The 20,924-nt window shown below is 38.9% G+C and overlaps 1 protein-coding gene across 2 annotated transcripts in view; it reads left to right on the top strand.

Moving 5' to 3' along the window:
* The first annotated feature begins 12,292 nt into the window (after positions 1-12,292).
* si:ch1073-291c23.2 (uncharacterized protein LOC799862 homolog) overlaps positions 12,293-20,924 on the top strand; it is a 49,713-nt gene continuing 41,081 nt past the window's right edge. The window contains exons 1-2 of one of the 2 annotated variants that reach the window (XM_051647489.1): positions 12,299-12,387; positions 13,685-13,733. In XM_051647489.1, the coding sequence (XP_051503449.1) occupies position 13,733 (1 nt within the window). In that variant the 5' untranslated portion in view covers positions 12,299-12,387; positions 13,685-13,732. Of the gene's footprint in view, positions 12,388-13,684; positions 13,734-20,924 lie in introns of both variants that reach the window. The other variant, XM_051647490.1, reaches the window with a different exon arrangement.

Raw genomic sequence — 20,924 nt, 5'->3', positions numbered from 1 at the left:
GATTAAATAGGTGTGTGAACTTGCAAAAACTATGTCAGACACTGTAATATGCTCTGGACCCCTCCCTGCTCGTCATGGTGACGAGGTCTAGAGTAGATTAGTGTCACTGAACGGCTGGATGTCTGAGAGGTGTCTGGAGAATAGCACAGGATTTATAGACAATTGGAAGAATTTTTGGGGTAGACCTGACCTGGTAAAGAGAGACAGAATCCATCCCTCCAGGGAAGGTGCTGCTCTCCTCTCTAGTAATTTAGCTCATAGTCTTATTAGTGATAGTATTTGACTAATTGAGGCCCAGGTTAGGAAGCAGACAAACTGGTTAATCCAAACATCTGCTGGATGCCTTGAGATGTCACACAGGTCACATAAACTACAACACATGGAGACTGTATCACTTAGATATCATTTAGAGACTGTCTGTTTTTCTCCCAATTTGGAATGCTCAATTCCCACTACTTAGTAAGTCCTTGTGGTGACGCGGTTACTCACCTCAATCTGGGTGCCTCCGCTTCTGAGACTGTCAATCCACACATCTTATCACGTGGCTCATTGTGCATGACACTGCGAAGACTCACAGTATATGGAGGCTCATGGTACTCTCCGCGATCCACGCACCACATTGAGAGTGAGAACCACTAATAACAACCACAAGAAGATTACCCCATGATGTGACTCTACCCTCCCTAGCAACCAGGCCAATTTGGTTGCTCAGGAGACCTGACTGGTGTCACTCAGCACACCCTGGAATCGAACTCGCGACTCCAGGGATGGTAGTCAGCGTCAATACTCGCTGAGCTACCCAGGCCCCCGATTAAGGTCAAACTTGAAAAATGTAAAGTAAGGGCTACTAAACATTAGATCTCTTTCTACCAAAACACTAATTGTAAATGTAATTATTACAGATCATAGTTTGTATGCGCTCTGTTTGACTGAAACCTGGCTTAAACCGGATTACTATATTAGTTTAAATGAATCTACTCCCCCATTATTGTTATTAACATGAGCCTCACCTGAAGGGTCGAGGAGGAGGTGTTGCTACAATTTACAGTTACGATTTTGGTGTTACTCAGAGGATAGGATATCAGTTTGTCTTTTAAACTAATAATGCTTAATGTGACACCGTCAGATATAAATAAAAAATCTCTGTCGTCTTTTGCCCTTGCTACAGTATATAGATTGCACGGGCTGTACTTAGATTTCCTTGGTGAATTAGCAAATTTTCTATCAGATCTAGTAGTTAATGTAGTTAGAGCTTTAATTGTTGGTGACTTCAACATTCACATAGATAATGAAAATGACACATTGGGATTAGCATTTATCGATATTCTCAACTCTCTTGGAGTCAGACAAAATGTGACAGGACCAACTCATCGCCATAATCATACGCTAGATTTAATTCTGTCATATGAAGTTGATGTTGATAATATAGGTATCCTACCGCAGAGCGATGACATCTCAGATCATTACCTCGTCTCTTGTTTGCTGGGATCAGCTAATGTCACTCAATCTACACCACGCTATTGTTCAGGTAGAGCTATTCTTTTGAACACTAAAGACAGCTTCACTAATAATCTTCCAGAATTGTCTCACATACTCAGTAAGCCAAAAAGTCCAGAAGAACTTAATGTAATAACAGAAAATATAAATATAGTCTTCTCAGGCACTCTTGATAGTGTCACCCACACTTCGATTAAAGAAAATTCAAGAAAAAAGCCCCACCCCATGGTACAATGATCACACTCATGCTCTGAAGAAAGCAACTAGGAAAATGGAGTGCAAGTGGAAGAATACAAAATTAGAGGTATTTCGTGTTGCATGGAAGGATTGTGTCTGTATGTACAGACATGCACTAAAAGCTGACAGGTCAGCATATTTTAGCAAACTCATAGAAAATAACCACAACAATCCTAGGTGTTTATTTAATACTGTAGATAAATTGGTTAGGAATAAAGCATCGACTGAACAAGATATTCCATCGCAGCACAATAGTAATGACTTCATGAATTTCTTTACTGTTAAATTGAAATAATCAGAAATAAAATTGGAACTATGCAATCCAGCACCTCAGAAAACAGTAGCTCATAATTTTCCTCACAACTTCAATCCTTCACTGTCATAGGTCATGAAGAGCTAACAAAACTTATCAAAAAATCAAAAGCCACAACATGTACACTACCGTTCAAAAGTTTAGGGTCACTTACTCATTCTTTATTTTATTTTATTTTTTTCACATTTTAGAATAATAGTAAAGTCATCACAACTATGAAATAATAGAAATGGAAATATGGGAATTATGTTGTGACTAAACTATGTAATATTTGAGCATCTTCAAAGTGGCCACACTTTGCCTAGATTTTGCAGAAATGTACTCTTGGCATTTTCTCAACCAACTTCTTGAGGTATCACCCTGGGATGCTTTTTAAACAGTATTGAAGGAGTTCCCATCTATATGCTGGGCACTTAGTGGCTGCTTTTCTTAATTATTTGGTCCAAGTTATCCATTTCAAAAACTTTTTTTAAATAAAATTGTAGTTTTGTAATTAAATAAATTAATATGGTGGCACAATTATATTTTTTTCTACAAAACTAATTTCAAATATTTAAGCATACGCCTTCAGATCAAAAGGTTTTTAAGATCATGAGAAACATTTCAGGCAAGTGACCCCAAATTTTTGAATGGTATTGTATGTTAGATCCAATACCAACTAAGCTCTTAAAAGAGGTATTCCCTGTAATCTCAGAACCTCTTCTTAATATTATTAACTCCTCAGGACATGTCCCAAGAAACTTTAAAATGGCACTTATCAAACTGCTTATTAAGAAGCCACAGCTTGATCCTGGCGAATTGGCCAGACTGATTTAAAATCTACCATTTATGTCGAAAATACTAGAAAAGGTAGTGTCCTCCCAACTATGTTCATTTCTACAGAGAAATGGTATATATGAACAATTTCAGTCAGGATATAGGCCTCATCACAGTAAAGAAATTGCACTTATCAGAGTTGCAAATGACTTGCTCATCTGATAGCGGCTGCATTTCTCTTCTAGTGCTTTTAAATCTTAGTGCTGTCTTCGACACAATAGATCATGACATTTGCTTGAATAGGCTGGAGAATTATGTTGGAATTAGTGGACTTGCATTAGCATGGTTTTGGTCCTATTTATCAGACTGCTACCAAACAAAGGTTTGTGTAAACGAGGAATTGTCAAATCAAACAGAAGTATGGAGTGCCACAGGGATCAGTTTTATGGCCTCTGCTTTTCTTCTTATACATGCTTCCCTTGGGAGATATTATCAGGAATCATGGAAAAAGTTTCCACTGTTATGCCAACAATACCCAACTTTATATTTCTTCTGAACCCAATGAAAATTCACAATTCTCTAAATTAGCAGAGTGTATGAAATCAAAGACTGGATGGCCAGAAATTTCCTTTCCACTATCACAAAAGTTCAAACTTTCCACATTCAATTCTCCTCAGAGCTTTGAAGGTGCAGACTCCTGATGGTCAGCCCCTAAGGTGAAAAGGAAGGAGGAGGCAGTAACGTAGAGCTACAGCGCAATAATGAGTCATTTTGATTGGAGGGGGACTTATCAATGCGTAATTTAGGGTTCAACCATATGCTTGAGGCAACATTCAGGTAAATATCCAAATTGAACATGTGGGAAACATTTGACCACACTGATTGCAAGTGCGAAATGATGGGATGAGATTTTACCTTTCTGGGCAATTTGATAGAAAGACTTTGTAATGGTGAAATAGGGGCAAGGGCCTCTTGTTCAATGCAAAACCAGGGAGGAGCCCTCTCCAGTGGGAGTGACTAATGTGCCAAATGTCTGAGACCAAAAGCATAATAGTAAATAAAATCTTGGGGAGACCTAAACCACCTTTGTCAATTGGCCTGTGTAACATTAAAATGCATCCGAAGACGTTTACCATTCCAAATAAAGGATTTGGCTATATATATCATATTGTTTAAAATAAGTGAGGGGGACTTCAATGGGGAGAGACTGTAGTAGGTAGTTGAATTTTGAAATACAATTCATTTTTATAACATTAACCTTCCCAATTATAGACAAATGTAAAGAAGCCCACCTGTCCACATCACTCTAAAACCTTTTTATTAAAGGGTCAAAATTATCTCTAATTAAATGACTCAAACTTGATGGAAATAAAATGCCCCAAAACATAATGCCCTGCTTGGGCCACTGGAAGTTGCCTGGCTGAAAACTGTTACAGGGCAATATGCTGTCAGAGCCAAAGCTTTGGATTTAGACTAATTAACTCTGTATCCTGAGAATTTAGAAAAGGAATTAATAATTATGTGGAGGCAATGCATGGATCTAGTATGGTCAGAGATGAATAATAAAATATAATCTGCATAAAGCAAAAGCTTATGCGCCAAACCTCCTGCCACAACCCCGGGAAAATCATCCTCCTTTCATATCGTGGCTGCTAATGGTTACAGGGCAAGACAGAACAATAATATGGAAAGAGAGCTACCCTGCCGGGTGCCCCTATCCAGAGTAAAATAATCTGAAATTAATCCATTTGTTTGTACCGCCGCTACCGGGTGTCTATAAAGTAACTTAATCCATCCAATAAAAGTATTCCCAAACCCATACAATTCCAAAAATGTAAAAAGATAATCCCATATCAAATGCGTTTTTGGCATCAAGTGAGATAGCAGTGACCGGAGTCTGATCATTCACCGCTGACCACATGATATTGATGAAACGCCTAATGTTATCAGAAGAGCTATGGCCCCGAATAAACCCCACCTGATCTATATGTATAAGAGATGTCATAACTTTACTTAATCGGTTAGCCAAAATTTTAACATCTAGCTGGTTCAGGGAAATTGGATGATAACTCTTACACTCACTTGGATCTTTGTCCTTTTTAAGAGTCAGACTGATCCGGACTTGCGTCCATACTTTAATGATTCTGTATAAACTTCTAGCAAAAGTGGAGCCAGTTCTGTAGCTTAAGATATAAAAAATTCAGCGGCAAAGCCATCTGGCCCCTGAGACTTGCCTTAATTACCTCGCCAAGCTCTTCCAAGGTTATTTCAGAATCAAGAGAATTTTTTTGTTCAGTCATCAGTTTAGGAAGTTCTAATGGTTCCACAAAGTTTCTAATATCCTCATCAGTAGACGAAGACATGGAACTGTAAAGATCAAGATAGAATTCTTCAAAGGCATTATTAATATCAGTGGCCGAGGTAAATATTTCACCACAAGCAGATTTCACTGAGGGAATGGTAGAAAAAGACTCTCTCTGTTTTATATATTTAGCTAGAGGTTTCCCTGCCTTATCCCCTGACTCAAAGTATGACTGTCTTGCCCTGAATAGCCAAAATGCCACCTTATAGTATTCAAAATAGTATTATATCTATATTTAAATCGGGTCAATTCCCTGAGGCCATTAGATGACATTCAGCGCTTCAGCTCTGCCTCTGCATTTTTGATATTCCCTTCCAATTCCATGAGTTCTTGCGCTTTGGATTTTTTGATGAATGAGGCATACTGTATGATCCGGCCCCTAAGAACCACCTTAAGTGCCTCCCAAGCCACGCCCACAGAGGATACTGAGGACCAGTTGGTCTCCATATAGACATTGATTTCAGTCTTTAACATTTGTTGGAATTCAGGATTTTGCAAAAGGGATACATTAAAGCGCCAACTGTATCATTTCCTTTTCTCTATCTGTGGCAACACCTCTAAACACACCAGGGCAAAAAATGTTTCCAATTGAGCAATCAGCAACAGATGAAATGAGGGACTTAGATATTAAAATATCTCTCTCTCTCTCTCTCTCTCTCTCTCTCTCTCTCTCTCTATATATATATATATATATATATATATATATATATATATATATATATTTGTGGCCAATTTAGCCACAGTACTGAATAAACACCTAGGATTGTTGTGGTTTTTTTCTATAATTTTGCTAAAATATGCAGACCTGTCAGCTTTTAGTGCCTGTCTGTAGCTACAGACACTATCTTTCCATGCACCACGAAATACCTCTAATTTTGTATTCTTCCACTTGCGCTCCATTTTCCAAGCTGCTGTCTTGCGAGCATGAGTGTGATCGTTGTACCATGTTGCAGGGCTTTTTTCTTGAATTTTCTTTAATCGAAGTGGGGCGACACTATCAAGAGTGCTAGAGAAGACTGTATTTATATTTTATTTAATCAAGTTCTTCTAGACTTTGGGGCTTATTGAGTGTATGAGATAGATCTGGAAGATTATTAGTGAAGCTATCTTAGTGGTTGAAAGCATAGATCTACCTGAACGATAGCGTGGTGTAGATTGAGTAACATTAGCTGATCGCAGCATACAAGAGATGAGGTAATGATCTAAGGTGTCATTGCTGTGCGGAAGAATTTCTATAGTATCAACATCAACTCCATATGACAGAATTAAATCTAGCGTATGATTATGGCGATGAGTTGGTCCTGTTACATTTTGTCTGACTCCAAGTGAGTTGAGAATATCGATAAATGCTAATCCCAATTTGTCATTTTCGTTATCTATGTGAATGTTGAAGTCACCAACAATTAAATCTCTATCTACAGTAACTACAAGATCTGATAAAAAATGTGCAAATTCACCAAGGAAATCTAAGTACGGCCCATGCAATCTATATATTGTAGCAAGGGTAAAAGATGACAGAGTTTTTTTATTTATATCTGATGGTGTCACATTAAGCATTATTAGTTCAAAAGACTTACATTTATATCCTGTCCTGAGTAACACCAAAAACTTCACTGTAAATTGTAGCAACACCTCCTCTTCGACCCATCAGACGAGGCTCATGTTTATAACAATAACCTGGGGGAGTAGATTCATTTAAACTAATATATTCATCCGGTTTAAGCCAGGTTTCAGTCAAACAGAGCACATACAAACTCTGATCTGTAATAATTCAATTTACAATTAGTGCTTTGGTAGAAAGAGATCTAATGTTTAGTAGCCCTACCTTCATATGATGTTTATCTTTAATTTTTTTGTTTTTTTTCAAGTTTGACCTTAATCAGATTTTTTCTAAATGATTTAGTGAAAGTTTTGTGTTTGGTAGTTCGGGGAACAGACACAGTCTCTATGTGATATCTAGGTGATACAGTCTCTATGTGTGGCAGTTTATGTGACCTGCGTGACGTCTCAAGGCAGCTAGCAGATGTTCGGATTAACCAGTTTGTCTGCTTCCTGACCTGGGCCCCAGCTAGTCAAATACTATTATTATTAAGACTATGAGCCAAATTACTAGAGAGGAGAGCGGCACCTTTCCTGGAGGGATGTCCGTCTCTTTTTAGCAGGTCAGGTCTACCCCAAAAACTCTTCCAATTGTCTATAAATCCTGTTCTATTCTCCAGACACCACTCAGACATCCAACTATTCAGTGACACAAATCTACTAGAATTTGGCACAACCTAAGGCACAGTTTCCTTATCTTACCGAATCATGCACAGCACTTGGTGTAGAAAGTGGACAGAAAGGATGTCATGACCGCCATGTCCGCTCATTATTAATACTCAGGGTATTAATTATCACAAATTTGTTTTGCTGTATTGTAGTCCAACTAAATTGGATTGTTGTGCAATTTCGCCATCACGGGTGAGACAGCAACTGAGTTCATCCATTAAAGAGTCAAATAATGCGGGACTTTTACGAGCCCCGCTCGTAAAACCGCGTCTCTGAGTGATAAACTGAGAGCTGCTTTCTCTCCCACTATCGCGAAATCGGCATTAGGGCTGTCACTTCTCTCTCTCTCTCTCTCTCTCTCTCTCTCGTACTAACCACACTGACACACACACACACACACACACACACACACACTGTCACACACACACCTTATGTGTTATAGGATTATTTTATTTCCATATCTAATCATATCACTGTTTAGTTTGTAGTTGTAAGTCGGAAGTTTATTGACTGCATTGTATTAATTATTAATTGATATTACTGCATAAATAAACTTTGTTTATATTACAAAGAGAAATGTTTTGGTTTGTTTTGCATACGCCTGTGTCATGCTGACGGGATGTCAGTGCTCGGATTCAAACCTTCATTCATTGTTTTTTTTTCCCGAAAATCGATATTCTTCGGATGTCGATTTTCCTAAGAAAACAATCTAATGTTGAGACTGTTTTACTATTTGGTTATTAGTCCCTGATTCCAGGGTGGTGCCCCATCAATGTTAATCCTTATTAATATTCTATTGATTTGTGATAATTGATAATTATCTTTGATGATTGAATTTGAATGATCAATAAGCTAGTATTAATTTTAATTTATGTTTCATTGATGTTAACAATTAACGATTATCTTTGATAATTGTTGATTTAAAGGATTTAAAAAAAGCTAACATTGATTCTCATCAATGTTCTATTGATTTTATTAATTAATAATTATCTTTGATAATTATTAATTATTGCTAATAACCAAACTTGCTCCTAAACGTAGCACACTACATTTACTGGAGCCCCATATGAGGTTTTAATGAGTTAGATTCAATTGATTAATTTAAATATTGATTAATAACTACAGAAATAATTATTAATTATTTCTGATAGTAACACTGATCTAAATAACCAGTAAAGCCCTACAAGACTATGCTAAGTACCCAGCTGGAGACCCCCAGGAGACTGTGCCATGCATCTGCATAATGAGCAAATATGCACAGAGGCTCTTTTGTGACTGTCGGTTTTTGCACGCCACCCACCTTCCGGAACGCCTGTGCAACTGAGACGATTAGAGCTGGTGGGCCTTGTGCAGCCACAATGAGGTCTGTAATTTGGGCGTGGCAGCCTTCTGGCACATTGCAAATGGCAATACAAACTGTCACAGGACTGGGATTGTGTTCTCAATCCCGGCAAACAGTGGCAGGGGAAGCGAGAGCGTTGTCCTGAAAATGCAGAAGAAAACAGGCTTAATCAATGTGCATTCCTTGCACATACACTACGAAGCCATTTGTTAATGCTGTGACATGGCAGCATTCTGGCATATCACAAACAACAGTAAAAACAGGCACCGAAGTGACCTGCACTACGCCACAACTCATTTCCGATTCGTGCTGGCGGGAAAAGCGAGAGAGCAGCACATGGAATCACAGAGGTATTTTTCTGGGCTTTCTCTGGGCCAGAATCGCCAACAACAGTCAAAACAAGCACCAAAGTGACCTGCGTGATGACACAAACTAGTTTCCGGCTTGCAACGGCTGTAAAAGTACAGGGGCTACACTGGGGACACCGAAGTGTTTTCTCCCTGGGCCATCTTGAGGGCTGGAAGAAAGCACTGCATACTCCTTAAATTACTGTGTTGCAACATGGCAGTTTTCTGGCACGTCACTAACAATAGCACACACAGGCAATGAAGTGACTTGTGTCACACTGTAAACTCATTCTTGGCTCACGCAGTGGGGGAAAGCGAGAGGGCTGTTAGACAACATAGTGAAGGAACCACCGTGCATGTCTTAAATATCTTAGTTGCGACATGGCAGTCTTGTGGCATGCTGCCAATAACAGTAAAACAGGGTGAAACCATTCTATTACAAGGGAGATGTCACGCACTCATTCCCAGCTCACAATGGTGGGGAAAGCGGAATGCGAATCCCTAATAAATTCAGCTAGGAGTGTCACTCCACAGACAGTGGGCCACCCATAGACTATTTCTTGGGCAGATATTTTGGAGATGCAAAATTTTTGACGCGAACAAGCACCATAAAGGCAGCAGCGGCAAGTATCTGAAATCTTGCTGAACAGGGAGAGCGCCAAATCATAACAAGCTGTTCTTGCAGCTTGAGAAAGAACAGCACCGGCTGCAAAACTCTGAGAAGCACAATGAACACCGTTTGTAGTGTATGGTAGATTAAGGTGTTCATTCTATTTCCTACCTGTAGTTGGCACTCCTGTGCATGATTCTTTAAAATAGGGATGCTAATTTTGGCAAATTCTATTAAACAACTAACAGCCGCGGGCCGTGCATTTTAAGTCTAGGCCTTCAGTGTGATTCATGCCATTAAGAAAACACAGTTTCACAATGAATAAGAATTATACATTACGTGGCAGTCAACTAATAATACCAACTGGCATTTTAAAAACACGTCCACGCACGAAAGCCAGAACTTGAAACAACACTTAATGCTCAAGCAAGACTAATTTTAACTGCAGCATGACTGTTTTGTGAAATGAACGTTAAAAATCATAATTGTTCATATGAATCTACCAAGGAGGTCTATAATACCTGGAAAAAGCTATCTAATCATATTTGCGATTTAAATGTTGCTTGCAATATATTTCGTTTCGTCAGGGTACACGGTTATGCCGTGTTCCATTCAAGTTGGATCAGGGATATTCCTACTTGATATCTCTGACCATAAATGCATTCCATTCCCCGCTCCCGTTAGCTTAGCAGAGATTTGACTCTCATTAGAGATGTTTCCTAGCAACCCAACTGATAAACAATGCTGTAGCACTAGCACAGCACAATGCTGTAGTGTTTCAGGTTTACGATTATCAAAAGAGATTATACAGTAATGTTTTATACACCTGTTTCTGCAGGCGTTTGTTATACAAGCTTTAATATCATGTAATGTAGAAACGAACTCATTTATCGATATTACTTAGTAAAGTGAATGATTATCACTTTGTATATCTCCCTGAGTGTGGACATATTTGTGTGACATCAAGCCCCTGCATCTCAGTGAAATTGGAGTTGAGAATTTCTGCACAAGCCTACAAGTTGTAATTCTGTCTTCAAAATGCATTCCATTGCACTTTTCCTAGTAGGAAGTTGTAAAATCCGACTTTCCGAGTTGAATGGAACGCAGCACTACTTTTCAAAACTTGATCTGACACTGAATGCTCCAGCAGCCTAATTTACACTTAAAAAAACTCCTGATGTTGCATTACAATGAAAAAAGCACTTACCAATTTACTTGAAGTGAAAGTCAGACCTACTTTCCTGTTTAATAAATTAAGCAATCACACAGTCATGCAGAACATCTCGTGTTTTTAAATCCATAAGGATCTCTTTCTCAATGGCAATAGCGGCAGTGATGATGAGCTCGCGCTCTTCGCTTTCAAATTACGTACATCACTTAAAGCATGATTGCATCACTCAAAGCCAGCTAGAAGGTCTCGACCGGGACATATCCTAAAGATCACACCCACCAAGAACAAATAAATCAATCTGATTGGCTGATGAATCTGACAATCTGACTTTAGTTGCTCATTCATTTGCACTGTTGAGGGATTCTGTGGAAATTCTGAAGGCCTGAGGGGGTGGAGCTCAGACTTACGCGCTGCTTCTGCTAACCAGCTCGGCTTCGGGCATGCGATTTGTGAAACAGCTGTCACACTTTGCTTGTAAGCATCAAGGAATAAATTCTGACTGGATAAACTTTTCTTTTTTCTCTATTTGTTTGTAGATTAATTAAGAGTGGAAAGCCATTAAAAATACATAGGCAAAAAGGTGATTGAGAATGAAAGGATGAAAAATATTTATTTATTTGGCATGTTAGGTCAGCAGAGAAGGCTTTGCTGGCCCTGAGAATTCGCCACTGCCAACTAACCGCCAGTATTAACCGGTTATTAACCGGTTAACCAATAAGCCATGAATCAAACAAGTGACCAAACAGGCATGACAAAACTCTATGAAACAAAACAGGCTCACATGATATGTGCATATTTAGCAATAGATATTATATCAACATTTGAATGAACTTTCTTATATTTTGCAACAACCAATTTTGAATGGCTCAAGTTTAATGATTGACGTGCGCTGAATAACGCCCAGAGAAGAGATGAGACCAAATGAATGTGGGAGAATAAGCAGTTTAAGAACATTGTTATTTAACAGAACATGTCAGGTTCACATTTTTATATTTTTATTTTTATTTTATTTCTTTATTTTTTTGCAGAAGAAATTATGTTTTGAATTTTGTAATTGTCATGTTGTCTAAATGGGTATTTCACTGGATTTTGTCAAAATGAGGGAAATACATCTGGATCCAGTTAGTTTGTTATGTGAAGCAGCTGTTATCTCTTGGGAGCTTAAAGAGCTGCTTACACATTTCTGTTCTACACAGTTGCCTTGACTTAATCTCTCTCAACATTCACAAGGTTTCTTTCTTGTTAAAACTTTCTTCATTTCAAATACTCAGTTAAGATATGTCTGACAACATTGAAATGTGAGGGTAAAATCGTAAAGCTTCACATCGTTGCTCTACAGATTCTTTCTCCTGGTGAAGTGGGCTTTTTGTCTGTTTGAGCATTTTCTCTCCTCCCACTCAGTTTTCCTCTCATGTTTCTTTGAGTTCTGCTCTTGCACAATTCTGTTGTTGACATCTCTGCAGCTTTTACACAGACTTATGCAGGTATTTGACAAACTCCAACTTTCATTTTCATTTAAAATTTGTGTAGTTGCTTGTGTTTGCCAATCAAAAAAGCAAATTAATTTTATGAATGCCTTTTATGATTCTCTCAATTCCACTATGTTGTCTTTTATATACTGTTTAGATAAATCTATAGTAGAAGTAGTTTTTTTTTTTCAATTTATAAATTATAAACTTGAAAAAGAAAGTTTGTCAAACTCTAACCAAATATTTAAACATTTTGAAAAATTTACAGTATAAATATTTCATTATTTAAACATGTATCAAACATATGACATAGCCTATCAACACAAACAGCATGATAAACTATCCGTAATATAAAATATAGTGTACTGAGGTACAGTTAGCTACATTTGAGAAGTTACTGTGTTACGGTTCACTAAATCTCACGATTCAGTTCAGTTCACGATACTGAACTCATGGTTTGATTCACAATTCTTTAAACTAAGCCTGAAACAAGAAAAGTTAAGATTGAAAGTTTTATTATTATTATTATTATAACTTTTAAGACATATGCAAAACAGTTCCTTTCCTTAAAAATGTAGATAAAATGACAGTTCCTAAAAGTGCCAAATGATCCATCAGAGATGTACTGGGACTAAAAATCAGCCAGGGCAATGGTGACACCAAATGGAAATATTAGCTAATAATTCTGCCTACTGAAAATACAGAAATGTATGCTGCTTATACACCATCTCTGAATTAATTTAAAATATTTTAAATTAAAATTGAATATTTCTAAAATGAAATTGTCTGATTACATCTAAATATTATTTTCAAAAATACATATTTAATGGAAGTGCATGCTTATTCAGTTAAATAATAATAACTAACAGATGAAATCAAATCAGACATGACATTTGACATCAGGATAATTCCCCTATAGCATTATTATATTTAATATTCAGCATTATTTATAGTAGATTAATACTGTAACTAGGGATCGGCAATACCATTAATTTTCTTTTAGATCCGATACCAATAATATACAGTAACTAGAGTTTAACCATGGTAATTAGTTAAACCATAGCTACCACACAATTAACCATGGTAATTACTACAATATTACTGTAGTAAAACTATGGTTAGTATTTTAGTAAAATTATGGTATTTTTTTAAATTACTTATTAACAACAATTACACACAAACTCATGAGAAATGTCATCTTTAGATATAAAATTTTCTCTGATTTTCTATCATTACCTCTACAAGGCACTGATTCCTCTTGTTTGAATGAGCCTTGTGATGGCACAAGCACTTGTCTGCTCTTGTCTTTCAGCATGCATGTTAAGATGAGTGGAAGAAGAAATAGTTCCCATCCTGCATAAGTATTTGCTAATATAGCACAATCCTTTTTTTCACTTTTAATCTTGTGATTATTGTTCATGGTAACCAAATGATAATATCCCTAGTTTAAAAAAAAAAGAAAATTTGAATCGATATTTTTGTGTGAGGATCAATATTTTTGATGCAACATCAATATCGGAAGTATCGATACTTTAGGATCCGCCCATCTCTAATTGTAACGATTAGATGTATTGTACACACAATAAAAAGAGGATCTGATCTTCTGTGGGAATATGTGTGAGAACAAGGAAAACCATAAACAAATAAGTGAATTTTAAGGCATTTATATTTACAATATATACAGTTAACAAGATTTTACAAAAAATGAGACACCCTGGACGCCATGCAAGGAGCAGATGTGTGAGCGACGAGCTCTGCGCACTTTGCTGAATTATCGATTATTTTCATATTATAATCTGGTGAAATTTATTACACCCAGTTACACATTTGCCCTTTGTTGCAAAACATGGCAAAGAAGTCCAAATCCCCGGGCTCGGGAGACATTAAAAGACACTTACGTGTTCAGGATGAAAGCCCCAACAGGCCTACAGACCGGGGACTTGATTTGGATGGCGCGGTGAGAGAGGAGATCCAGCGTCAGTTGTCCAACATGTCGGTGATGTTGACGAAGATTCTTGCTGACTTGGAGGATCTCGCTGTAATACGTCGATCGATCACGGCGATGGAAATAAAATTCTCCGAGTTAGGTAGAAGAGTGACTGATGTTGAAAAACGAATCGATTTTCTGGAATCTTCGGAGAGGGAATTAACCGCTAATCCACCCGCGATCAAAGTTGATCTGGAACATTTCCTTGAAAAGCTTGAAGATCTTGAAAATAGAAGCTGCAGGAATAACGTTCGAATTGTTGGAATTCCTGAGCTTGAGGAGGGCAGAGATATGGTGAAATTCCTAGACGAATTTTTCCCGAGTCTGCTCGACATAACAGGCCACAAGCTGGAAATTGAGCGAGCTCACAGAGTCCCGTCTCACAGATCTGCTGAGGGAGACAGGCCTAGATCGATTCTGGCCAGATTTCTGAGATCATCCGATAAAGATCTTGTGTTGCGCCAGGCGAGGAGCAAAGGGAAGCTTTCTTGGAAGAATCATAATATTTTCTTGTTCCCGGACTTTGCGAGTTCGACAAGAGAGAAACACGATCGGTTCAAGGAATGTAAGAAACTCTTACATCAGAAAAACATCTCGTTTGCTCTGATGTTTCCTGCCAAACTGAGAATAGAAACGAAGGTCGGTCGCAAAGTATTCACATGTCCAAATCTGGCAATGTCTTTTATAGAATCAATGACTGAGTAAACCATTGGATGTTTCTCATGTGAGTGGGCCTGACTCGCTGTACTAACTCTTGAGGATGCTGGGTGACATTTTGGATTTTTTGCGTTGGCTCCGCCGAGCGGCTGGAGCTTGTTTTGTGAATAACACTTTTCCTTAAAGAAACTTTTGCATTGATAAAAGATTACTTTTGCATTGAAGTTCCCGGACAGATTGAGAGTGGACACTACGGATGACCGCAAAATATCTACATGCTGCTCACACAAAGGATGTTTTTTATGAAGCCAACGGATTATGTAAGTCATGGTATATACTTTTATGCAGCCTCCGAGTGAATTGACTCGACCATCCGGGGAATCGGGATGCCGGTGTTGTTTCTTTTTGTATTGGTTCCGCCTAGCGGCTGGAGCATGTTCTGTTGAATAACACTCCTTGGAATAGCTGTGGATTAATTTGTTCGTTCTTCGTGCTTATTCCTCCTGCTGGCTGTAGTTTGTTTTGTTGAGTTTTTTTTTTTTTTTTTATGGGACACTGGAATGATTACGTCATCCGCTGAACTCATAACAGCCGGCTCACTGAACATTCGTTTGTCTGTCCGAGGAATATGAACGGTTTTATATCAGCTGGAATTTGTCTTGTGGAGGATCACACCTTTAAAACAGTTCTGTGAATGAATCTACACGTTCTTAGTGTTCATTCTTCCTATTGACTGGGTTTATTTTACAAAGTATTTTCTGTTATGTAATTTTGCCTCACAAATTTGTGAGGTAAAATTGAGCAATCCGATGGCAAAGTTGTCGTGGGGACTCATGGCCGTTCATGGACCTTTTGAGTTTAGATGGATTGTCGCCGGTTGGCGCTGTCGTGCGCGGGGTTAATGCGTACGTTTATCTTTTTTCTGTTTGTTTTGTTCGGGGGTTGATTGTTTCACTATTGGGGAATGTGGTCTATATAATTTTGTTTTTGACACACAATTTATTTTTTCTTCTATATCAATATGTCAAATGTTAATATGAATATGTTGTCTCTCTCCACATGGAATGTGAATGGGTTGGGGCACCCCATAAAAAGAAGGAAGGTTATTACTTTTCTTAAACGTAAGAAATATGATATAGTGTTTCTTCAAGAAACACATCTCTCCCCGCAGGAAGCTGAAAAATTTGGGAAGATATGGGGTGGACATGTTTTCTTTAGTGTTGGCTCAAGTAAGAGCAAGGGAGTCATTATATTGGAAAATAAACATCTACAATTCAAATGTCTCAAACAGAGCAAAGATAAATTAGGAAGAGTAATTATTGTTTTAGCTGAAATTCAAGGGCAAAGGTTGATTTTGGCTAATAATTACGCACCTAACGCTGATGATCATGGCTTTTTTATAGATGTTGAAGGGATGTTGCAAACCGTTGGCACCCCTCATGATATAATATTGGGAGGAGACTTTAATCTTTTGATGGACTCAGTGCTTGATCATAGTGAAGCAAAAGTGTGCAAATCCCCTAGAGCAACATTGATGCTTCACAGGATGTGTAAAAATCTTGGTCTTACAGACATTTGGAGACTTTTGAACTCATCTGGTAGGGACTATACATTTTTTTCATCAGTCCACAAGATTTATTCTAGAATAGATTTTTTTTTAATATCCAAATCCCTTATTTCTTCTGTTGTTGATTGCTCAATTGGAAATATCTTAGTCTCAGATCACGCCCTGGTGAGTTTAGAGGTGATGCCACATATAGAGAAAAATAAATCTTATAGTTGGTGCCTTAATGTGTCCCTTTTGCAAAATCCTGATTTCCAACAAATGTTAAAGACTGAAATCAGTGTTTATATGGAGACCAACTGGTCCTCGGTATCCTCTGTGGGCGTGGCTTGGGAGGCACTTAAGGCGGTTCTTAGGGGTCGAATCATACAGTATGCCTCATTCATCAAAAAATCCAAAGCACAAGAACTCGTGGAGTTGGAAGGAAATATTAAAAGTCCAGAGGCAGAGCTGAAGCGCCGTATGTCATCTGATGGCCTCAAAGAATTGACTCGTTTGAAATACAGATATAATACTATTCTGTCACAGAAAGTGCAGTTTTGGTTATTCAGGGCAAGACAGTCATACTTTGAGTCAGGTGATAAAGCAGGAAAACTTTTGGCTAGATATATAAAGCAGAGAGAGTCTTTTTCTATCATTCCCTCAGTGAAATCTGCTTGTGGTGAAATATTTACCTCGGCTATTGATATTAATAATGCTTTTAAAGAGTTCTATCTTGATCTCTATAGGTCCACGTCTTCGTCTACTGATGAAGATATTAGGAACTTTGTGGAACCATTAGATCTCCCTAAACTGACGAGTGAGCAAAAAAACTCTCTTGATTCTGAGATAAACTTGGAGGAGCTTGATGAGGTAATTAAGTCCCTGCCTACAGGCAAGGCTCCAGGGCCTGATGGCTTTGCCGCTGAGTTTTTCAAATCTTATGCTACAGAACTGGCGCCACTTTTGTTAGAAGTTTATACTGATTCATTAAAGAATGGAAAGCTTCCGCCAACTGTGACACAAGCCCGGATCAGTCTGATTCTAAAAAAGGATAAAGATCCAAGCGAGTGTAAAAGTTACTGCCCAATTTCGCTGATCCAGTTAGATGTAAAAATTTTGTCCAAAATTCTGGCTAATCGATTAAGTAAAGTTATGACATCTCTTATACATAGGGTCATGAGGCATCAGTGTATTACTCCTTGTTAATTCAGAGTCTGGGGGACCGAGCTTTAAATTCTCTTAAAAGATTATGGGAGAAAGATTTAAACTTGGTATTGGAGGAGGGAGTGTGGGCAAGGATTCTAAAAAACATAAAGTCTGCATCTAGAGATGCAAGGGTTCGCCTTATGCAATTTAAGATTTTACATAGATTTTATTGGACCCCCTCTAGATTGTATAGGCTTGGTCTTAAGGACACACCCATCTGCTAGCGATGCCATACTGAAGATGGAGACACCATCCATGTTTTTTGGGGGTGCCTTAAGATCCAAGAATTTTGGCTGAAGGTGCAAAGTTTTGTGTGTGATGTGTTGGGCACTCAGGTCTTGTTCTGCCCCAGACTCTGTATTTTGGGTGATAGGGAGGTCATGGATTTGGTAGATAAGCACATGAAGGACTGGGTTTTGACCGGTGTGATGATTGGTAGACAGGTTATTTTGAGGAGTTGGAAGTCAGATGGAGCACCCTCGTTCCCGGAGTGGTGCGCGGAGATGGGGAGGGTGACTGCCTTCGAGGAGGGGTCGAGTATTAGGATGGGGGTTAGGGAAACTTACAATAAGAAATGGGGCAATTATTTAGCATTTTTGAGGGAATCTCGAGGTGGGGCGGTGGAGGGAGTAATTTAAATTTGTTTTTAAATTTTTTTTTTTTTTTAATTATTATTATACTTGATTATTGTATGTTATTTTATGTTGTTGTTTTAGTTTTCTGTGTGTGTGTGTCTATACTCTATTGACCACAGGGGTGTTCATGGAGGGGTCAGGGTGGTTTGAGAGTTTGGTAGGGGGAGGGGATATAGTGGGGGTTTAATGTTAAAAGTTTTTGATTCATTATATAGATGTTGTTGTATTTCTTGTGTTAATTTATGAATCAATAAAACATTTTAATAACAAAAAAAGATTTTACAATAAATATAGTTCACTCTCAGTCTGTAACAAGATGTAGAGGCTCTGGCACTATACCACAACAGTCTTTGAGTGTCCAAATGTGAAGTCCAGTGCCCACCGGTGAAAATACAATACTAAGTGCAATGATCCTAAAGTGCAATGATCCTAAGTACAATAGGCCCAACCGTGTTGTATAAGTCCTAGAGAGGTAAGCAAGTACCTAAGAGAGTACTCCACAATCATAAGACCAAACAATGATCATCAACCAACACCTCCTTCATGTGCGCCATGCTGCTTCCTTATATATCATATCTGGTATCAAACACTTCCTACTTCCTGTCATGTGACCTTGACTGACAGTAAGTTTAACAGTTCCCCCAGACATCACATCCACTTTTAATGGGAGTTAAAATAGACAAAAGGGGAAACAAGCAAAACAATATATAAAATGCTGGTACAGTTTTTTTTTGTTTTTTTTTTTTGTACAAAGTGTTAAATGTTAAACATGTCCCATATGTGGCTTTGCTATAATATGGCACTATCATTAAACGTCTGTAAACTTTAAGTTTATCTTGTGCAGTCAGATCATATCTATTACTCTTGCGCTTCAAACAAAAAGGCGCATCACGCTCCTGCTCCTGGTTTCACTTTCATTATTTGCAGTTTCAGCAGAACTCATCATACAACACCTGAGGCTGCTAGTGTGCAACTGAATTTTAGAGTTCCTTCAGTGCAATGAAGTGATTTCCATTTGTATACCTGCTTTACTTAGGCTTAGGACGTCACGTGTATTGGATAGAACAGACGCTAAAATAATGTTAAATAAAAAAAAAAAAACATCCCATCTCCATGTTTTTTAACTGCAATGTATTGTGCCAAAAAAAGTAAAAAAGAAACCTAGAGTTACAGCTAAAGACTTGAAGGAATCATTGGAACTGGTTAACTTCTCTGTTCATGAGTCTACTTTACAGAAAACGTCATGGTTACTTTCATAACCTCCATTCCCTGATGGAGGGAACGAGACATTGTGTCGATGTAGTGACACTAGAGGTCACTCTTGGAGCCCCAAACACCTCTGATCTTTTTTTAAAAGGCCAATGAGAATTGGCGAGTGGAATTTGCATGCCACTCCCCCGGACATACGGGTATAAAAGGAGCTGGTATGCAACCACTCATTCAGGTTTTGTGCTGAGGAGCCGAGATAAGGTCCTGGCCATTTCAGCAGGTAGTTCAGCATTGTGGCAAGAGGGACACAATGTCTCGTTCCCTCCATCAGGGAACGGAGGTTACGAAAGTAACCATGACTTCCCCTATCTGTCACTCACTCGACGTTGTGTTGATGTAGTGACATTGGGTTCCCTATACAAAATGGCACAACTAACTTAACGGTGTTACGTGAAGTGGCGGTGTGTGACAGGCAGACTGTTGTGTGCCTCATAGCCAGCACACCAAGCCGTCACGTAACCTCCCCCAACACTCTTTATGAGCGTCGAACAGTCCTTCAGGAACAAGTCGACTGCCCAACGAATAGGTGGACAGGCTAGCCCAGCCAAGGCCTCTTTTCCTTCTCTTTTCTCCCCAAAAAGAGTGGAATTTGTTAACTGACTGAGAGCCCTAAGTGTCTACGTCGGGGGGTGTCACTCCCAAGGGGAAGACACCGCGGAAACCACACCCCACCCAAAAAAAGGGGGGGGGGTATTTTGAGTAGAAATACGTCACATGGTCTTTACCGAGCCTTATCGGAAGTATGTCATGTGGAGAGGTCCCATGGTAGGTCCTACCCAAAGGGGGAGGAGTTTCTACAAAGCATGGCGACCGGGGGCAGAGGGGCCCCTGCCCAAGGAAGACGCAGTTTACCGACAGGGAAATGATTTTGTGGAAAATATCACATGGGGTTGCCTTCGGGGAACCATCACATGCGGAACACCTACCTCAGTACAGGGCCTCATTAGCGCACTTACTGAGCCAGCAGCGAGTTTCTCGGAAAACTCGACTGCCACAGGGCTAAGGAGGAAAGTCATTCAGGGATCACAGTCTGTGAACACTACTGGGAGTCAAGAGCGCACGTCTCCCCCTCAGTGGAGGGGAAAGGCGCTATGCGCAAGCAGTACACCCGGCCAGTTGTCCCGGAACTTACCTGCTTGTGCTTGCCATTACTCGGGACGAGACCGGCTCAATCTGGAGATTGTAGAACCTCGCAAAGGTGTTGGGTGCTGCCCAGCCCGCTGCTCTTCAGATGTCTGCCAAAGAGGCGCCA

Source organism: Myxocyprinus asiaticus, chromosome 21 (assembly GCF_019703515.2).
Source record: "Myxocyprinus asiaticus isolate MX2 ecotype Aquarium Trade chromosome 21, UBuf_Myxa_2, whole genome shotgun sequence".
Lineage (NCBI taxonomy): Eukaryota > Metazoa > Chordata > Actinopteri > Cypriniformes > Catostomidae > Myxocyprinus > Myxocyprinus asiaticus.
Note: the sequence above shows the minus strand (reverse complement) of the source record. Positions and strands in the feature narration are given on the sequence as shown.